Raw genomic sequence first — 21512 nt, 5'->3', positions numbered from 1 at the left:
GACTTTTGGGACAATAACCCTCAGGGAGAAAGACCGGAGACTGAGTGACAGCCACGACAGCGCCTACAGAGTTCACAGCCCCTCTCTTCAGAGACCAGAGCCCGGGAACTGCCCAGACCGCCCACGGCTACCACCATTGGCAGCCTTCTTGCTGGCGTGACCAAAGCCCCGCCTCCTTCCCGCTGGGACCACTCTGAGGCGATCTCCGGAAGCGGAGGGGGGGGGTGTATAGAAAAGGGGGTCCCGAGGCATCCTGGGCTTTGTAGTCTGTCTGCGCATCTGCCGCAGGAGAGTAGAGCCTCACGCTGCAGAGAACTACAACTCCTAGCAGCCTCGCGGAGAGTGAGGCGAGGGGGCTTGAGTCACGTGGGCGCTGGGCCTGGGCGGGCTATTTCTTAGTACGGCGGCGGCGGCGGCGGTGGCGGTGGCGGCGGCGGCTCGGGGGACCGGGGCCTTTTGTTTGGAGCGGCTGCGGGGGGCCACGGAGCGGAGAGGCCCGCGGCCTCCCCCAGCTCGCTCGGTCCCGGCCGCCCCTTGCGGGGTTGCGGGGCCGCCCCGTGGGCCGCCCGTCGCCTCAGGCGCCGCCGCCCCGCCCTAGGCCCGCCCCGCCCGGCCTGAGGGGAGGAACCGGCCGGCCGGGCCTCGCCGCGCGGCCCGACCTGCTCCGGAGTGTTCCCTGGTCTTCGCTGCGCTCTGCACCCGAGGCTACTCCTCGCGCCTTAGGCCGACGCCATGAAGATCAAGGATGCCAAAAAACCTTGTAAGATGGGAGCCGGGACCCGCTGGTTGGGAAGGCGGCCCTGGGAGCCTCGGGCGGAGCGGCCTGCTTTGATCTGGGGGTTGTTCGCGGGCGCCCGCCTGGGAGGGAAGGGAGGGATCGCAGCAGCCCCAGGTTGCAGGCGGCGCGCTTCCCTACCCCCGTGCACGCCCGCCTGGCGAGCTTCTGCCGCCCCCCAGCCCTCTGCTCCCACTTGCTCCTGGAGAGGATCTGGGAGGTGCACGGGAGATTTTTGACTCGGGTTTTACCAAACGGGATTGCACATCGGTCCAGTCTTGGTGTCAGGGCGGAAAGGTGGTCGGGGCTCCCAGCTAGGGGTTGGTACCTTTTTTTTTTTTTTTTTTTCCTGATTTCTGCGCGTGTCCTTGAAGTCCAGGTAGGTTCCTGGGAGTTGTCTTCTCTTGCCAGTGGACCTTTTCAACGCCTGTGCGTGTGGTCTGCCAATAGGTAAATTGCCTTGGCAAGTTAGAATAGCAATTGGTTTGTGTTTTCGAAAGCAGATAAATAAGAAGACTTTTTTTAAAAAAAAAAAACCCTATATTTCAACTACCCAGTTCGAAGTACATTAATGTCGTGGTACATACCTTGAGCTTTTTCTGTAATCGTGCATGCATAGACTGCGAAGACTAACCGTGCTGTCAAAGAGCACCTCAAGTTTCACAAGCTGCCTTTTAAAAGCCTTTAATTCCTGCAGTTGGTTTATTCATTGGTTCGGTCCTTGTAACTGTTGCTCCTTCGGTCTCTGTAAGCTAGGGTGTGGGGATCCGTGCTCTATCTTAGCCCTAGGTTTTATGGTTTCTAGTGTTCCAGGCTATCCTCCCGACTGCTCCCCGAGATCAGGTTAGAAAGGGGGCTCTGAACACCTTCCCTGCCTGCTCCCATTGACGGGTCCTGTAAACCTCACGGAAGCAGCTTCCAAAGCAGTCTAGAAACAGTTACTGAAATGTGAGTTTTTATTGTTTAAAGATGAGGGAGACTGAACTTCGCCTCAGTAACTTTTCAGCACTCTCCACTGAGTCGCTCAAAGTGCAGTGTCGTTTCCATCCCACCTACAGGGCATAGTCTAAATAAATACTTGGGAAACACAAGTTTATTATTGTTGTTTTAATTTTAGATTATCTGCCTATGAAATACATTAACAATTTTTTTTAAAAAAAAGGTTTGCCTTAGTTCAAGGGACCTGTGATTCTCAAGAGTTCTGAGGCCAGCCAACCTGGTTTACAAAACAAGTTCCAGGCCAGCTGGAGTTACATGATGAAACCCTGTCTCAAAAAAGCAAGAACAGAAAAAAAGCAAAAAGAAAGCCAGAGAAACAGTGAAGGTTTAGGTTTACATTTTCCCGATTAAACTAATGAGCCCCAGGCTAGCATGGAAAAGCACATTTGTCTTCTCGGTTCTTGTATGGCAGGAGACCCTGCTCCAAAAAACTAGTGCATCTGGGAACACGTGACATCTTTCAGCAAACTCATTTTCTCTGCTTTTTTAGTGGTTGCCAGGCAGTGGTGGCTCATGCCTTTATTAATCTCAGCACACAGGAGGCAGAGGCAGGCAGATCTCTGTGAGTTTGAGGCCAGCCTGGTCTTCAGAACCAGTTCCAGGACAGTCAGGGCTACACAGAGAAACCCTATCTCAAAAAAACCAAAATAAATAAATAAATAATTTGAAAAATCATATGGGGAAGGCGAGGTGGGGGTGGGCAGCAATGCGCCACCACCATCGGGCTTATACTTAGGTATTGAAAGTAACCAAAAATCTCTTTGTAGCAGAATAATTGATATATGGTTGGTCCCTCCTCTGTACATTACAGTTCTGTTTATTTGAACTCTGAAGTACAAGAAAAAAATAGTTGTAACTACCATTAAAATAATCCAACCTCCAAAAAGGCCAAAAGACAATTTTTAAAACCTTGAAGTACAGAAGAATTGGTTCAAGCACTTGATAATAAATGTCTACTGTCACTATATTGCTTTGGAAGCATTAGTGGAGATGGGACAGTAAAATGACCTGTAACATTATACATGACTTCCCCCTTTAAGCAGGGCTCTTTAGACCATGAATGAATTTCTCAAAGAAGAAATGCTAGATTTTCTGAACTTAAAGCAGCTCTTAGTGATACCACATTCTTTTTACCTAGGATGACAAACCTCTGACCCTTTTGCTTCTACCTACAGAGTACTGGGATTGCAGGTATGCAACTAGCCAATGCTTTATGCAGCTCTGCCAACTGAACTGCGCTTGAGAGCCTATATGTACCATATACATAAATGGTGCCTGCAGGCCAGAAGCAGGTGTCACATTTCCTGGTGCTGGAGTTACTGGCACTTCTGAGCCACCTGGAGTGGGTGCTGAGAACTGAACTCGAGTCATCTGGAAGAGTAGCAAACACTTCTAATTGCTGAACCATCTCAGCCCAACACCTTGGAGTGAGAGCCCAGAAATCTGTAATTTTCAAATAATACCTAGATGGTTTTGATTTTCTACTTGCCAGGCACCTTTAGTTTTTTAAGTGCTTTTTTTTTTTTTTTCCGAGATGAGGTTTCTTTGTGTAACCCTGGCTGTCCTAGAATTTATCCTGTAGACCAGGCTGGCCTTGAACTCAGATCCAGCTGCTTTTTCTGTTTTGTTTTTATTGTTTCTCGAGGGTTTCTTTGTGTAGCTCTGGCTGTCTTGTAGCTCAGGCTGGCCTTACAGAGTTCTGCCTCTGCCTCTCAACTGCTAGGATTATTGGCATGGTCCACCACTGCCCTGCTAGTAAGTGCCTCTTAAACTCTATGTTCTGTATATTGCTACTTTATAAAGCTTTCTGATGTTCAGCCAAACTGTGTACTTTCTTGTGGCAAAATTAAATGGCCCCTGAAATAGTCTATAGATTCAAGAGTAAGTTTCTTACCTTACCATGCAGGTCTTTTGTGCTTGACTATTTTCTCAGCTTAATTCTTTCTCATAGTTGCCTAACTATATATATATTAGGACTTTGCCTTTGGGTGGGCTAATTTTTGTTTTTTAGCGTTCTCTACATTGAAAGAAGCATCACATTTTGCCCCCCAGAGCCACATAGCCCAGTTAGTTGAAGTCCTAAACCTGAATATTACTCTTAGCACATATGTGCTTGTCCTTATATAGGCAGTCCAGTATAGTTAATCATATGTAACAAAGAAAATTAACATGCTGAATGAGCGAAGAAAAATTTCATTTTATTTGTGTGTATGTGTGTGTGTAGACAGTGTTGAGTCTCATGGAACTGGTGTTACAGGTGATTGTGAGCTGCAGAACTCTGGAAAGGTAACAAGTGCTTAATCACTGAACCATTACTCTATTCCCCCAAAGTTTCAGTTTAAGGAGATAGTTTTTCCATTGGTTACCTGATGTGATTGTAGGCCAGTTTTTGGTGGTGTTGGTATTTATTTATTTTTTGGAGACAAGGTTCTCTATGTAGCCTTACCCACTTCAGTTTTTGTGTGTGTGCGTGTATGTATGTGTACATTTGTGTTGTATGAACGTAGGCAAGCATACATGGTCATGTAATGCTAGTCCTTTTGCCTTTCTACCTTACTTTGAGACATGTACTTTTATTTTCTTTGGTTTCTTTCTTTCTTTTTTTTTTGAATTCTCAAGACAGGGTTTCTCTGTAGCCTTAGAGCCTGTCCTGGAACTCTTTGTAGACTGAGTTCAAGGCTGGCCTTGAACTCACAGAGACCCACCTGCCTCCCAAGTGCTGGGATTAAAGGTGTGTACTTTTCCTATCTTCCTTTGCTTACAGGTGCTCAGTCTGTTTTGGGAGTTCTGACATCCTTCTGCTTTTACAGCAAGATCTTTTGGCCACTGAGCCCTCTCCTTAGCCTCTAGTTTTAGTACATTAAAATCTTTATAGAGGGGCTGTGCAGGACCCAGTTTCAATTTCCAGCACCCATATGACAGCTCACAACCATCTATCTATCTGTACCAGATGCCCTCTTCTGACTTTCTTGGGTACCAACCACATACAAGCACAAAGGCAAAACACTCCATACACATAAAAAAATAACTTAAAAACAGAACAATAATTTTCAAATCCTAGTGATAACTGATGGGTTTATATTCTTCTTGTCACCAGAGTCACATGATAAGTAAGCATTTAATGGGCGAATAGAGGGCATACCAGATAAAGAATTTAAAAGTCTTGGGCAATGTCTCAGTATCATGTAAGTTTTTAGAAAGTATACAAATAGCTGGGCAGTGATGGTGGTCAACACTTTTAATCCCAGGACTTGGGAGGCAGTGACAGATGAATCTCTGTGAGTTTGAAGCCAGCCTGGTGTACAGAGCTAGTTCCAATACAGGCTCCAAAGCTACAGAGAAACCCTGTCTCAAAAAAAAAAAAAAAGAAAGAAAGAATCCAAGGGGAACAAAAGTATACAAGTACAACTGAAGGAAAAATGAGTTATATGTGGTAGGTAAGTCTTAGCCATTAAGGTTACTACTTAAAGAGTAAATGAAGTTTGTGGCTAACTAACCATTCTAGTTTCCCCATAATCATTATATATATATATGTGTGTGTGTGTGTGTCTTTTTTTTTTTTCTTTTAATTCACAGCTTTCCCATGGTTTGGCATGGACATTGGGGGAACTCTAGTGAAGCTCTCATATTTTGAGCCTATCGATATCACAGCAGAGGAAGAACAGGAGGAAGTTGAAAGCTTAAAAAGCATTCGGAAATATTTGACTTCTAACGTAGCATATGGATCTACTGGCATTCGGGATGTACACCTTGAACTGAAGGACTTAACACTTTTTGGACGAAGAGGGAACTTGCACTTTATCAGATTTCCAACCCAGGACCTGCCTACTTTTATCCAAATGGGAAGAGATAAAAACTTCTCAACCTTACAAACGGTGCTGAGTGCTACAGGAGGCGGTGCTTACAAGTTTGAGAAAGATTTTCGCACAGTAGGTGTCTATTACTTGAAAACCAAAAATTAATGAGAATATTCAATTTTAAATCTAATTCTGGGCTTCTAAACAGTGTTTCTCAACCTTCTCAATGCTGATACCCTTTAATACAGTGTCTCATCCTGATAAAATCATTTCAATTGTTACTTCATAACTGTAATTTTGCTACTGTTATAATTCATGATATAAATATCTGATATGCAACATATCTGATTCAATCCTTAAAAGGATTCTTTGACCCCTCCCACAAAGGATGGGTCCCACAGGTTGAGAACTGCTGATCTAGGGTGTTCCTTAATTTCATTTTCCCTGAAGCATATGTACATGACTAGATTTTTACTTGGAACATTTTAACAACTTTATGGGCTGTCTACATTCCCCAAATTTCAGTATGTTGATGGAATGTGGTACATGAGAAAAGCTTAGTGCATCTGGCAGTCTTACTTTTGCTGTTTTACATTTGTTTTCTTTTTGTTGTTTTTGGGGTCGGGAGCTGGTTTTGTTGGTTTTTGGAGACAGGATTTCTCCGTGTAAAACAGGCTGGCCTCAAACTCTGCCCGGCGTTTTTGTTATATTAGCTATCTCTATTAGCCATCTCCTATAATAAGTTATATTAATATACACCTCTTGTCCTTTAGGTTATAGTATATGTGGCAAGAGAACTATTGAAGGGATATTGTGTTTCCGTATTTGGAGATTTATCACCTGTAATTCACTTTTAATTCAGTATTTTGGAATGTTGGCCTAGCAAATTAATATATACATTAAAACTATGAGCAATACCTTATGTTTGTGTGCATTGATAGATAAAATTAATGTGTGTCAGAATAGTCAAGTAACTCAGAGGTGAGGTGATTTTTGAAGTTTGCATAACTGTCCTGTGTATAACAAATATCTACCATTCCATAACCCTGTCCACTAAATTTTTTTATTTTTTTAATTTTGTGGTGGTTTGTTTTTATTTTATGTACATGGGTGTTTTGCCTGCATGTAAGTCTATATACCATGTGCATATCTAGTGCCAAAGGTGACCAGAAAAAAGTATCAGAGTCCCTGGAGTTGCCATGTGGGTGCTGGAGTTGAACTCCGGTCATCTAGAAGAGTAGTCAGTGTGTCTCTTTTACTCATGCCTCCACTTCATCCACTGAAATCTAAAATACCCAGGTGATGCTGCCTTCACTGAGAACTAGTGGATTAAGTAAAATCCTTGATAGATTTTTGACCCTAAATAAGGAAAAGCTGCAATACCTTAAAAAATACTGAAGTTTTATAAAATCTATGAAAACTATTCAATATAGTTAAACCAAGTATATTTGTTGGATATTTTAAAAATTCTTGATTTTTGTTTTTTCTTCCAGATTGGAAACCTCCACCTGCACAAACTGGATGAACTTGACTGCCTTGTAAAGGGCTTACTGTATATAGATTCTGTCAGTTTCAATGGACAAGCAGAATGCTATTATTTTGCTAATGCCTCAGAACCTGAGCGATGCCAAAAGATGCCTTTTAACCTGGATGATCCTTATCCACTGCTGGTAGTGAATATTGGCTCAGGAGTCAGTATTTTAGCAGTTCATTCCAAAGACAACTATAAAAGAGTGACTGGAACAAGGTAGAAATCTTTTTGGTCTGATTACATTCTTCGTCATGTTTTATGCATAAAAGTTCTGGGGTGTATTTTGTTTTATTTATCTGTCTGTCTGTCTATTTATTTTTGGTGCTAGAGATCAAACATAAGCCCTTGTACTGTTGCTAGGTAAGTATGCTACACTGAATTGGGCCCCAAGCTGTATCAGTATATCGCTAGTTCCTTCGTTTTACCAGAACAATAACTAAATACATTTTTGTGCAGCAGCAAAATATATAGGGAGCTGGAGAGATAGCTCAGTAGTTAGGAGACCTTGCTATTGCAGAAAACCCAGGTTCAGTTTCAACACCCACATGGCAGCGCACAGCCTTTTTTAACTCCAGTTCCAGAGGTTGTAACCTTGGCTGGCACTAGCCATACACATGGTACAGAACATGTGTGCAAGCAAAACACTGAAACACATAAAAGTAATGTCTTTAAAAAGATGAATAAATTAAAGTGCTGCAGATCTCTTTTTGTAAGATTTATTTATTTATTGTGTGTTGCTTTGTTTATTCCAAGACAGGGTTTCTCTGTAGTTTTGGAGCCTGTCCTGGAACTCACTCCATAGACTCCATAGACCAGGCTGGCCTTGAATCTATCTGTATTTGCCTTCTGAGTGCTGGGATTAAAGGCATCTGCCTCCATGTTTTTTCCTGGGTTTAACAGAACTAGCAGTGGTAGTCAGCATTCTGTTGACTTCAGAATTACATTATCTTTATATTTTTGCTTAATTTCTGTAGCATTTTTCCTTTTAAAAATTTTCAATATTTATATTTAAGCATAAAGCTTGCCTTGTACTATATAGATTTGTATTTAAACTACAATATTAGATAGTGGGGTAGCTAATTATTTTGTGCTTATTTTTATTTATATGTATGTGAATTTAATGTGCAAGACATTTGTGCATTTGTCTATAGAGGCCAAAGTTGTCAGACCCCCGGAATTGAGGTACAGGTAGTTGTGAGCAGCCCAAAAGGGATGGTGGGAACTGAGTCAAGGGCCTCTGCAGGAGCAGTTAACCTTGGAGCCTCCTCTCGAGCCCTGTAGTTAGTTTTTAGGATGAATTTAATGTGAACTCCTTATAGAATATATTGTTTTCAGGTATACCATAACTTTTTAATAATCTGAAATATGAATGTGAAGGGTTTTACAAGACTTTCTCTTATGTATTTCATTAACTTTTGAGGATAGGTGGCAATGCCTGTTTAACTATGTGAGCAAAAATTTTGAGATATTTTAGGTAGGTTTATAAAGGGGGAGTTTATTTTAAAGCAGTAGTGCCGTTGAAATACTTAAGTGCATTAGTATTCTAATAGTGGTAGTCCTTTAAAAGCCTACTTTTGTGCTGTCATTAACCAGTAATTGTACAAAACATTTCTTGTTTTTGTTAACTGAAAAAAATAAGAAATTTAGGTGAGTCTAGCAAGCAAAGATTTTGCATTAAAGACTAGAACTGCACAATTACATTTTATGGGCATATCCAAAATGATATGGGAATAGTACCGAATAAATTTATCATTAATGTCATTGTCATCTGGATATATACTTTCTCTCTAAGTATTTGTCTGGTTCATGTTAGACTAGCTGAATTGATTTCAGCCCAGTTGGGCAACTAAGTAAGCCTTCACAGAGTCATTTCTTGAGAATTTAAAGCACAGATTTCCCTCTTTGTTTGATATTTTTAGGACATAGACATCCTTTTTGAGTCTTTCTGTGTTGGACAGGCTGACCCAGAACTTCAGCTCTTGTCTCAGCTTCTTTAGTGCTGACAATTGTAGCATGCATTATCTCACCAGCCTATTATTAGTATTTCTTTTAATGCACACACAGTAGTATATTTTTAGCAATTACAAAGCCATTAGATTCCAGGTGGGGTTTTTCTTCCCAGCAGACTTAGCCTTTGAGATTGCAGGTCTGGTCTTCCTAAGTAGTTTTTCTTTTTTATTATGTTTATATTTAGTAATTACCATGTTTTCCATCTGTGTTTATTCAATAAATGAATGTTATCTTTTTACGTTGGAAAAGAAAATAACATGTAAATGCAATTTAACAAGATTATCTTATTTTGCTTTATTTAGCCTTGGAGGGGGCACCTTTCTTGGTTTATGCAGTTTATTGACTGGCTGTGAAAGTTTTGAGGAGGCTCTTGAAATGGCATCCAAAGGTGACAGCACCCAAGCTGATAGACTGGTCCGAGATATTTATGGAGGAGATTATGAAAGATTTGGTCTGCCAGGTTGGGCTGTGGCATCTAGGTAAGTTATTCACGTTGTCTATTTAGTTTTTGTAAAATAGTATGTCATGGGGTTTAAGGGTGATTTCTTTGTATAGAGCCCAAGTTTTCAACATTGAAGTAGTTTAAAAATAAAAGACTCAAGTAGTGTTGCATGCATCAATCCCAGCACTTCAGAGACAGGTGGGTCTCTGAGTTTGAGGTCAGCCTGATGGTATACAGACCAAGTTCCAGGACATTCAGCACTACACAGAGAAACCCTGTCTTGAAAACAAATAGCTGGGTAATGGTTACACACGCCTTTATTCACAGCACTCAGGAAGCAGTGGCAGGCAGATCTCTGTGAATTCAAGGCCAACCTGATCTACAAGAGCTAGTTCCAGGACGGGCTCCAAAGCTACAGAGAAACCCTGTCTCAAAAAAACCAACCAAACAAATAAATTCATTATGAAGTTTACCCTATGTGCACCCTGTAAAAAAAAACTTTCTTGTGCTGATGATATTTCTCAGTGGAGGAGCATTTGCGTAGTATGCCCAAGTCAGGATTTGATTCCCTGAACTGCAGAACAAAAAGAAACTTCTGACCATGGTGGCACCTGTCGTTAATACCATCATTTAGGAGGCAGGTGAAACTCTTGAGTTCAAGGCCAACCAAGTTCTACTAAAGAACTTCCAGGCCAGTCAGGGCCACACCATGAGACACTATCAAAAAACCAAAAACAGGAAGGGAAAAGTTCTTATTAATTCTGAAACATCTTTAACAAAGCTTCTTTGTTAACTTAGGACAATGACATCCTTGGGCCAATAAGATGGTTCAGTGGGTAAGGGTGCTTTTGCTGTGCCTGTCTACCTTAGATTGAGCCCCAGAACCTACATAGTTAAAGTAGGGAACTAACTTCCTGCAAGTTGTCTTCTAGTCTGTTTGCACACACACAGGGAGAGAATAAATAATGGTTGAAAAATGAGACTTTATGATGTTACATCTTTCTGTTAGAAAACTTACCTGATTAAGGCATTTCTGTGCTTTTCAGACATTTAAAAAGTTATATATTTATATTAATATAAAATTTTTCCAAACAATTTAAAATTTTGTTAGTGTGTACTATTTTACACATAATGGGTTTCATTGTGTTTTCATTTGTAAATATAAATTTTGTTTTGGTTTTTTGAGACAGAATTTCTCTGTATTCCTGGCTATCCTGGAGCTCACTTTTAAAGGCATGTGCCATCACCACTGGCTAATATAATTTATTTTTATCATGTTCACCCCTGATACTCTCTCCTGTCCCATTCCTACTTGTATTGATCCTCTTCTAAGTAGTTAGTCAGAGACGGGCGGTGCTGATGCTAGTCAGTCCCCTTCTATGTTTTGGGTTTCCTTTCATGACCTAATGAGTTTAGTTAGTGTTGTTCATCGGTACATTGGCAACATAGCAGTGGCTCTGTAACTGAAGAAAATGTGTCATTCTCCTGCCCCCATCCGCTTTTAACTGCCTTTAGATCCTCGAGGGATAGAGCTTCATGAATTCCTCTCTGTGTTTATATGTGATTTGCGTTACGCTGTGATTGACTGTTGCTGTCAGGGTATATCCAGTGTCCTCTAGAAGTAATAGTGGACTTTGCCTCCTTAGCACGTCTCTGCACTCTTCACTCTTCACATGTGATGTCACTTGTGATTTCATACATGTTTCATTATTTTTGTGTGACATTTATCTTGGTCATTAACTTGGTTGCTTCTGTCTGTAATATTTCTTCTACTTCTCTCTTTTTAAGGTGGAAAAACCTCAGCTTTTTTTTTTTTTTACCTCAAAACGCAATCTTTATTCTTTTTATTGCTCCCTGTAATTTGGTCTGTCTATCTTGTTACACTTACATGTCTCTGCTATATGATCTTTCTTGTCCATAGGATAGCTTCAACAAGATGTGTACAACAAGCCCTTGGAATGTAGTTAATGCATGCCATATAGTCAAATGACAGCATTTAGATACATTGGCTTTTTAGTAAGATGAACACTTCTAGTTAATTTTACTTTTATTTTTACCCTTTCAAATATGGCTAATAGATAATGTACTATGTGGCACATATTTTTATTGAACAGTGCTGACCTAATCAATATACTGGTTGAGGTACCTTTTATGTCTAGCATAATGCTTGGTATGTCATAAATACTTGTGTTATTGAATGAAAAGGATTTGACTTTAGAGCTGAAATCATCTTTAACAATATTTTGACTTTAAAAGCAAGTCATTGCACTTTTTTCTGGCTTCCTAAAATGATTTTAATTTTCTTATGTATATTGGTCTTAATATATGATTGTAATGAAAGTCTTTGCTTCATAGTAACAAGAAAGTCTGCTTTTTTTTTTTAACTTCTAGTTCTTTTTAAAATGTTACTTATTCCTCATGGATTTTTGTTTTGAGCTTTTCCATATGTGCTCATGCTCTTTTGACCCTAACTGTATAGACCTATCATAGATACGTAAGCTAGTATATGAATTATTAATTGTTATCAATAGATTTGACTTGTTCCTTTGTTTTTTTTTTTGACAGTTTTGGAAATATGATTTATAAGGAGAAGCGAGAAACTGTTAGTAAAGAGGATCTAGCGAGAGCTACTTTAGTTACTATCACCAATAACATTGGCTCTGTGGCAAGAATGTGTGCTGTTAATGAGGTAAGGAGGTGTCCAAGATCTTCTCATTTTACAAAAAAAAAAAAAAAAAATCTGGGCATAGTGGTGTGTGCCTCTGATCCCAGCACTCATGAGGCAGAACTCTTGAGTTTGGGGTTTATTCACATAGCTGGTTCCAGGCCATTTGGGGTTAGAGAGACCTTGGTTTTTTTGTTTTATTTTCAAATAAAAATAATTTGATTCCTGTGCTTCTAACAGAACACCTTATTTTCCAGGAAGGCCTCTCAGGTTGAGATCCATTTCTTTACACTCTCGGATAAAATGTCTTGTTTATCTAGTTTACCTAAGGTTTGTTTACTCAGGAGGCAGAACCAGGTAGATCTCTTTGAGTTCAAAGGCAACCTGATCTACAAAGAAAGTTCCTGGCCAGCCAAGGCTACACAGTCAGCTTCTGCTTCAAAATAACCAATAAAAAGAAAGGAAGAATTATGTCAAATAGCATAAGTCCCTTATTGTTCAGTCCCCAACCCTGCAAGACAAAAACAAGCCAACTTGGGACCAGATATAGGACAATAAGTACTTACTCTCAAATGAATACACAGTCTAAATCTAAATGGGAGTTAAAGATGAGTATAAAACATTTTGAGATAGCTATTGAAAAAAGCAGATTCTTGTTTATAATTAGTTACTGAGATACTGGAAAGTTTCTTACTGCCCTCGGCTTCTTTACAGTGCTGCCTTGTTGCATATGGATCAAGCAGCATTGTACAGGGCTATGAAGGCATTGAGACTTGTTCTTCACATGCTGTCTGAGGGAGCTGTGTTGCTTGCCTTAAGAAAAATATGGAGGGTTGGGGATATGGCTCAGTGACTACTGTGCAGAGGACCTGAATTTGAATCCCTAGCACCCGTGTAAGAAGTCAGGTGTGACTTTGGGCCTATAACCCCAGCAGGTATGGATGGAGAGACAGGAGGGTCCCTGAGGTTTGCCATCAGTAGCAAATACTCTTTAACCGCTGAGCCAGCTCTCCAGCCTAAACTTTTTTTTTTTTTAATTTTATGTGTATGGGTATTTTTCCTGCACGTGTATCTGCACCATTTACGTGCAGTGACTGTAGAGGACAGAAGAGAGCATTGGATTTCCTGGGGCAAGAATGAACAGCCAAGGTGGTTGGGAATAGAACTATGGTCCTCTTTCCTAATCACTGTGACATCTCTCCAGCTCCTAAATTACGTTTTAGTTGGTTTATGGCTCTTGTTCCTCTGCCCCACATCTTCCTCCTCTTTAGCAACTTTTATGTTACTCACCCTTTAGGTTCCTCTTCCCCATTCATTCCTACTGTCTAATTCTGGAAGGCCAGGTTGCATTGCATGGTGCCTGGTTACAACAACTAGATAGTACTTTTTAGATCAATGTTAGGTTTGCAGTAAAACTGAAATAGGAAAGTATAGGCTGTTGTCACACCTCCCTTACATCTGTGAAGCCTCCCTCACTCCGCATACTCTGGATCTTGGTATATTTGGTTGTAATCCAAGAACATGTAGGACATGACATCAGCACTAAAGTCCAGAGTTCACATTTGACATTAGAATTCACTCTTTAACTATCTAATTCATGAATAATCAGAAGTGTAGAACTGTATGCCATGTAAGTAGTAATGAATGACACTAACATTCTTACATAAAAGTTATTTTTCTTTTTTTCCAGAAAATAAACAGAGTTGTCTTCGTTGGAAACTTTTTACGTGTCAATACTCTCTCTATGAAACTTCTGGCATATGCTTTGGATTACTGGTCAAAAGGTCAATTGAAAGCATTGTTTCTAGAACATGAGGTATGAAAACATCTGGACTTACAAAGATACACCTGGCTTTTTTATTGGTTTAGGGAATCAAGCTTAGTTCCTTGTATTTCTGATTGATTTATTTTCCGAGGCCTGGGTTGTGTCATAACAAAGAGATTATTTTTAACTCCCTCAAGGTATTATAACACATCCCACCCTGAGAAGTAACTATTGTAAATTCTTTAAATCTGTAAGATTTGTTTTTCAGTTCTGCTGACTAACACTATAGTGTTATTACTAACACTATAGGAGTCAGGAAGCAGAGGCAAGATGTTTTGGCCTAGGTTTGAAGCCAGTCTACTCTGTATAAATTCCAGGCTAGCCAGGATTACATGTCAAGACCCTGTGTTCAAACAAACAAAAAAACCAAACAGCTCACCTCCCAGTCTTTTTTTCCTAGTTACAATATCCAGTTAAATTCCAACCTGTGCAGTTAATCAGTCTCATACAATGAAATCTAATGCTTACATTATTTTGGATTAATAACAAAGTATTGCTACAGTAAGTTTCCCTCTCTATTGTCGCAGCTCTCTGTACAAATTAGAGTGGAATGTTCTCACCCTTCTACAAGGCACACACTAAGAGTGTCAAAGGAGTTTTTTTGTTTATTGACTAAAGGGAGGGAGAGGATACAGGGTTGCTATTTTAGTTGTGTAAATATTAATATCTAAAAGCCATAGTTTAAAGATACTTATTTCAAAAGTATATAGATTGCAGCTTAAAGTTTTTTATTGAGTCTTAGTAATGACATCCTCTGACCTCTAATTTTTTTAATTTATGTCTTTATCAGATTGACTCAAGTTTGTCAGTTTTACTCTTTGGTTGATTTTTGTTGTTGTTGTTGTTATTTAAATCCCAATTTCATTCATTTCTTCCCTGGTAGGATTTTTTGCTGTCTGCTCTGTTTAATATTGGCTGTTTTTCAAGAGCCTTGGAGGTGCATCATTAAATTGTTTATTTGATATCTCTCAGATTTGTTTGTTTTCTTATGACAGGATTTTTCTGTTTAGCCACGGCTGTCCTGGAACTTGATCTGTGGACCAGACTGGCCTCAAACTCAAAAATCTACTTGCCTCTACATCTGCCCCTTCCCGGTGCTGGGATTAAAAATATGTCTTAACATACCTGGCTAGTTCTTTTTATTTAATTCAGGCCGTTAGTTTGTCTTTTTAGTTGGGGCCATTTACATTTAAGGTTGTTAATTAGCAAGGAGAGGGAGTTGCTATTTTCAGAAACCTAAGTGCTGTTTTAATAGATGATTGTTCTCCTTTCCTTCTGTATTAGTTTTGATGGTTTGCTGGTTCTGTTGGACTTGATGCTTCTTTTCCTGGGTCTAGTTTGTTTTGTGGAATGTATTCTTTGATGTATTCATGCTATATAAATGTGTGTTCTTAACAAGTTAATTTATTTAAAAGCTACATTGCCTTATGCAGGGATACTTTGGAGCCGTTGGTGCACTTCTTGGACTGCCAAATTTCAGCTAAAACATTAGATATTCACTAAGAAATGTCATCCAGGAGGAACTGGTCCAGAAACTGCGTTCATTGTTTGTCACTGGGAACCAAAGGATGAAAGAGCTACGCTGTATGTGTTGATTTTAAATGTCAGAATGGTGAGCTCAAGAGCTTTGCTGCCTGGGAAGACCTCTGTAATGGGAAGTATTCCTCATTGATTGTCCCCTTGTGTGTGTATATAGCCAGTGTTCCATCTTAAATGCAATACAGCCTCTTGATTGTTGAACTTTTCTCAAAAAATGATTTTCTATTTATTTGATGTAGCCAACATTGTAGTACTGTATGCTCAAACACAAATCTTCAAATCTCAGAAATGTTTGCTAATGCAAAATAATTAATACTAAATATTTGTTTGGAGTCTGTTTTATGTATGTTTGTTTACTAGTGAACAGGAAGTAACATTCTCTGTATTATAATTTATTGTACTGGCAATCAAAGGTGATCATTTTCTATGACTTTAGAAATGTTAAGGCAATATTAAGTATTAACTGTGGTAGTAGTTTTATAACATATCCTCCTCAAAAAAGCATGTGTCTATGACTTTTTTCCCCATAAGTACAGTTTTCTCTCAGTTGATGAGTGGAAATACTGTGTTTAAACACGAACCTGAATTTTTCTTTTGATTCTCTGAAATTTTTGCACATATTTGGTGGTGTTACATTTTTTTTATGTCATGCATTAATCAGTATATGTGTTAAGATGTTTTAAAATTGAGGGCATTATCGCCTTCTTTGGAATCTGTCTAATTAAGTCCTTGGACTATTCAAATGGAATACAGTTAGAATGAGCGAAATTCTGTTCTCTTTCCTTACCATGTGTATCTCAGGCCCAGACATACATACTTCTTTCTTCCCATTAAGTCTGAACTGTGAAAGCTTATTTAATCCTACAAACCATAGTGATGGACAGAATCAGATGTTGTCTAAAAGGATGTTGTAAAACTGGGACTCGGAGACAATATTACTGAGTTACAAATGGATCAATATTCATATTTTTTGGCTATAAAAGCATTGAGGATCCAAAATTGATGTTTCCTTCTGCCTTGGAATTCTTGATTTTGAATTTCTGATTTTTATAAAATTAAATCTCTCAGATTTTACATTTGCAGTAACATTTTGGAGGCTAGTAGCCATAAAGTTGAGTCTGTAAAGGCAATGGTCTTGTATTAATTACCAATATCTCTGGAAATAACCTTAAAGAGGTTAGAAATTGTTTACATTTCAAAAAATATTTCAGTATGGTTTCTGAGACCCCAGTGTTGAGTAGTGAGAGCTTTCTACCAGATTGTCAAGAGGTGCTTGATAAGACAGTTCTCCATGTAGTATTCAGATTTTATGTAGAGGTATTTAAAGATACGAACATACAAATAGTATCTGCAGAGGGAAGCATATGAAGATAAGTGTTTGCCCAGTAGACTGCTTGGAACTTGGAAATGAGCCCACTTGAGTTTGTCTTTGTTAGTGTTTTTGTAGAAGTGGCCAGTTCCAGCTGGAATGCCACTGAGTGCTTCCTTTGTTTAAATGGTTTTGACTCAAGTGTTCATGCAGATAAGAAAATAATTAAATGATAGAAACTGCAGATGTTCTACCTGTGGAAATTCTATAAATCAGCAACTATAGGTTTAGGACTAAGAAAAGAATAGTGTTCATATTCACTTGATCACTATACTTTGATTAATGTGGAACTAACATTTTATCATTTGGAACTGAAGGTACCTACTAAGATCCATGTAACATGAACCAACTAGCTCATTGGTTTACCTTTTTCCAAGTGTAATCTGTAATTATGAATTAATAACACAGAATCATGATTGATAAAGGCTGCCAAGATTCTAATCTGCTTTACATTGCTCTTGAGAAATTCCCTGTAAACTTGTTGTTATAAATAGGTTTGCTTTTAATATCAGTCAGCCTGATTGAAGGTCTGTGGTTTGGTTTTTGTTGTTTGTTTGGGGTTTTATTTTAAGGTTTTTTTTTTTGTGTGTGTGTTTTGTTTGTTTGTTTTTGTGTTTTAGTTTTTCAAGACGGGGGTTTTTTGTGTAACAGTCCTAGCTGTCCTGGAACTCACTGTGTAAACCAGGCTGGCCTCAAACTCAGATCCACCTCCCTTTGACTCCCTAGTACTGGGATTTGTGTGCCACCACCACCCAACTAAGGTCTGTGTTCTTAAGCAGTGCTGTTTAATAGAAATAAAGTGTAAACCTTGTATAATTTTATATTGTTCAATAACATTAAAAACTAAGATGAAATAGATTACAGTCATTTTAGTACATGTGGGTTTTATGTCCTTTTTTTTCTTTTTAACCGATGTATCTAATGTGTTATTTCAGTGTGAAATCAGTACAAAAAGTATATTGGGAGATACATTTTGCCCTCTTGCTTATTTTTGTTTTTAATTATTTAGCCTTTGTCGATGTACATTTTAAATGGCGCATCTCAATTTGAACTGACTACATTTAAGATTTCATAACCAAATACATAAATAGTGCCCACTGTGCTAGTGTTTTTCTTGAACTTCTGGTTTTATTTTTGAGACAGAGTCTCAGCTAGTCTAGCCCTGGCTGGCCTGGAACTGGCTATGTAGACCAGGTAAACCTTGAATTCAAGAAATCCACCTGCCTCCTGGCTACTGAGATTAAAGGTGTGCTAAAATTAAAAGAGAATACTATTGTGTGTCCATGAGAACTTTATTAATATGAGCTTTTAAAAGAATGAGATGGTGGGGGGGCTTTTTTTTTAAATATAAAGAAGGTCGTTTATTTGAGACAGTTTATTTTACACAGACAAGCTGTTACTATTCCAAAAATACTATATGTTGGCATTGTGTCATCTCTTGTATGGGATTTTTCTAATATCTGATACTGATAAAACTGCCTGTGATAACCCTAGTAGTTAACAATCTCCAAACTAATGGATTTCCTTCATGGAAGCAAAATTAATTTCAGGGACTTAGTTTCTAAAGTTTCTGAGTTTTGTGCAGTCAGTTTTGAAGGATTGCTCAGAAACACTTTTTAACTCATTGCTGTCTTTTATATGTACAGAGAATCTTTATAAAAATTCTGATTAACTTCAAATGCTAAGAGCATTGTCAGCCATGGTTTTGGTGGTAAAATACACATACAGATCTAAAGCACCACCACTCCTCCAGAGTGTTGCCTTTTAACTAGCCGAATCCCAGGCTTCTAATACACAGGTCACATAGGTTAGCACAGCCTTTCCCTCTGTTACTCTAAGTAGGTGGGGAAGTAGTGGGCCCCTCCTTTGGATAAAGTCATTGCCGAGGTCAGTAATGTGCATGATAATTGAAAGCCAACCTCTGGAGGTTCTCATTATTTGCAAAACTTGGACTCTTGAAAAACTCTTAATTGATGTTGCTCCTGAGAATGCATATGTTCGCTGTGTTTGAGGAACCGTTCCTAAAAGGTAATGCTGTTTGGGGGTTACATTCTTGGGTTAAAAGCTTGGCCTGGCCATAGTTTCCAAATGTCCCCTATAAAACCACTTTGTTAGAAACAAAGTTTTTTCATATTAGTTTATTTGTATCTTTCTTTTGTTGAGCACTTTATCTTTGTTAGTGTGTTGCATTTGCGAATATAATTCAGAAATTCTAAGTTATGTTAAAAATTGATGAAGCTTAATGAAAATGAATGTCCATTACTTTGCATTCAACTTTTGTGCTATATGTAAACAAAATAATCAAAATATATTCTTTTTGAAAATACTCGATTTTAAGATGATTGCTTCAAAATGTCAGTGTTTTCTTTTCCCAGCCCAGTCATTTGTGTCGTCAGATAATCTTTGGTTTGGTTTTTCTGGGTTGTGGGTTTTTTGTTGTTTGGTTTTGTTTTGTTTTGGTTTTGCTTTTTGAGACAGTTTCTCTGTGCAACAGTCCTGGCTGTCCTGGAACTCATTTTGTGCTGGTCTAAAACTCACAAGAGATCCTGTCTTTCTCTGCCTCCCAGGTGCTGGTAAGAAAAGGCATATGCCACCACATCTGGCCTGCATCCCATAATCTTACAAAATTACTTTTTGTTTGCAGTTTGTAACAAGAATTATCTTTTTTGGTGAGTCTCATAATGTGATTTTCTTCTTTGAAGATTGTGATGCTGATTTAAAACATCAGCGTGAAAAGATATTGTCCCAGGTTTTCTGCTGTCTTATTTCTACGTAACAAAAGGTTAAACTGTTTTGGACAGCAGCTCCCTATTGGCTACACTGTGCTGTCTTGTATATATATTCAATACATGTGAAATTGAAATTTGATAATGCTTTATGGTGTGCTGGTCATTGGCCCAGCTTCTTTGAATGTCACTATCTTTATTTGTAAACTGGGAATTCAGTGGCTACTGTGGAAATGACATAGTTGTCAGGAGCCTGAGAACAACTGCTTCATTCCTGGCAGTGCTTCTTTCTGGCTTTTATTAGCTTGTGCTGATGAGTACTTACAAAACCAGAAAAATGCTATTCTCCCCGGTTACCATCTATGATAGCTGTTGGAAAGCGGGGGCATACATTCATCTATGAAGTACCTTGAATTTTTTTACAGTTATCCTAAAAATTATGTAGGAATTATTAGTACTTTTCATTTGTACAAGAAGAAACTACACCTTTAAATTCAGAGAGTTAAAGCCCGTCTCTGAAGGTTTTGTATATGTCCAACGCATAGTTCCCAGCCACATTTACAAAACGAAAAAGGAATTGCATGCAAGTAAGTTGAGATGGGTGGATCTAATGAGGCAGACAGAAGACCTAAAACCTCTTTTTACTGATCTTAGTGGGACAGACCTGTGCCCGGCAGCAATGTCCTTACTTCTAAAAGCCAGTGTGAGTTAATGCTGGAATTTTGCTGCTGGCTTCCAGCACTGTGCTTGGGAATCTGATCTTTATTCACAAACTAGTTTGGGTTTTGGGGAGTGTTTGTTTGGTTTGGTTTTTCAAGACTGGGAATAAAGGTGTGTGTCACCACCGCCTGGCTACTGGTTTGTTCTCTAAACAAAAGGTTTTGGTTCTGCATAGCTGAGTGTCATGGTCCTAATCGTGCATGTAAATCACTCCTGCAGTAAGTGAGGTTCAGATACATGGTCACGTGTGCCTACTGTTTGAGCTAAGCGCATTTCTGTCATTTTAACTGAAGTCGAAAGGCATTCTTTTCAGTTCTGCCCAGTTCTGATGAAATCAATCCTAGGAATTTTCTGTCCCATTTTTGAGCATTTTTAAATTGGGGATTATTTTACTTATACATGTCACTTCAGTGTAAGCTGCCTTACTATATTGGTGGCATTATTTTTGTTAGTCCAAGCTTTGTTATGTTTAGATTCTTCTAATATTAAATCTTATGTAAAAATGTATGATGTGCTACAAACTTTATGCATAATAAAAACTAAGTTATAGCCTATTGTAACCTATAAAACATTTCTTGTAAATTACCTAATTTATTTTTCCATTTATGTACAGTTTCTTAATGTAAAAATTTAAAATATTTGTTGTGGCCTGCTCTGTAAACATTCCCACACTTTTTTCCTTTAATGCTTATTTGCATGATAAAATCTTAGATTCTACTTGTTTGTCCCATGTGGCCAGCCATTAAGCCAGCTTCAGGGTGTCTACCTTTTCTGTAGTTTCTAACTTTTTCTAATTTGTTAATATTCTAAATAAGTGTTAGAATCATGCCTTTTATACCCTACTTTCCAAATAAATTCTCTTATTTACTACATGTGTCTCTTGGTTGTTTCATCTTGTAGTACTGAGCAGCTGCGTCTCCACTCTGATTCAGCATAAGGTTTGATCTCATGGTGGTTAACTGCTAGAGGGTATACTCCATGGGAATAAGGACATTGTAAAGATTTCTTCACTCCTGTATCTCCAATATCTGGTACTGAGAAAGTAACCAATAAATGATATGTTTAATGAACTGACTGTAAAGTGTTCTTGTGTATCTAGACTGCTTGAGTAATG

General features: G+C 38.8%; 1 protein-coding gene across 1 annotated transcript; it reads left to right on the top strand.

The window, feature by feature from the left end:
- Window positions 1-375: 375 nt before the first annotated feature.
- Pank3 (pantothenate kinase 3) lies at window positions 376-21268 on the top strand. The gene is made up of 7 exons (XM_050138581.1): window positions 376-760; window positions 5351-5703; window positions 7065-7318; window positions 9415-9591; window positions 12120-12243; window positions 13910-14035; window positions 15478-21268. The coding sequence occupies exons 1-7, from the start codon at window positions 733-735 to the stop codon at window positions 15526-15528; spliced, it is 1113 nt and encodes a 370-aa protein (XP_049994538.1). The 5' UTR covers window positions 376-732; the 3' UTR covers window positions 15529-21268.
- Window positions 21269-21512: the final 244 nt, after the last annotated feature.

The sequence above is a fragment of the Alexandromys fortis genome, unplaced genomic scaffold (assembly GCF_014885135.2).
Source record: "Alexandromys fortis isolate MF-2015 unplaced genomic scaffold, M_Fortis_MF-2015_v1.1 scaffold_11, whole genome shotgun sequence".
Lineage (NCBI taxonomy): Eukaryota > Metazoa > Chordata > Mammalia > Rodentia > Cricetidae > Alexandromys > Alexandromys fortis.
Note: the sequence above shows the minus strand (reverse complement) of the source record. Positions and strands in the feature narration are given on the sequence as shown.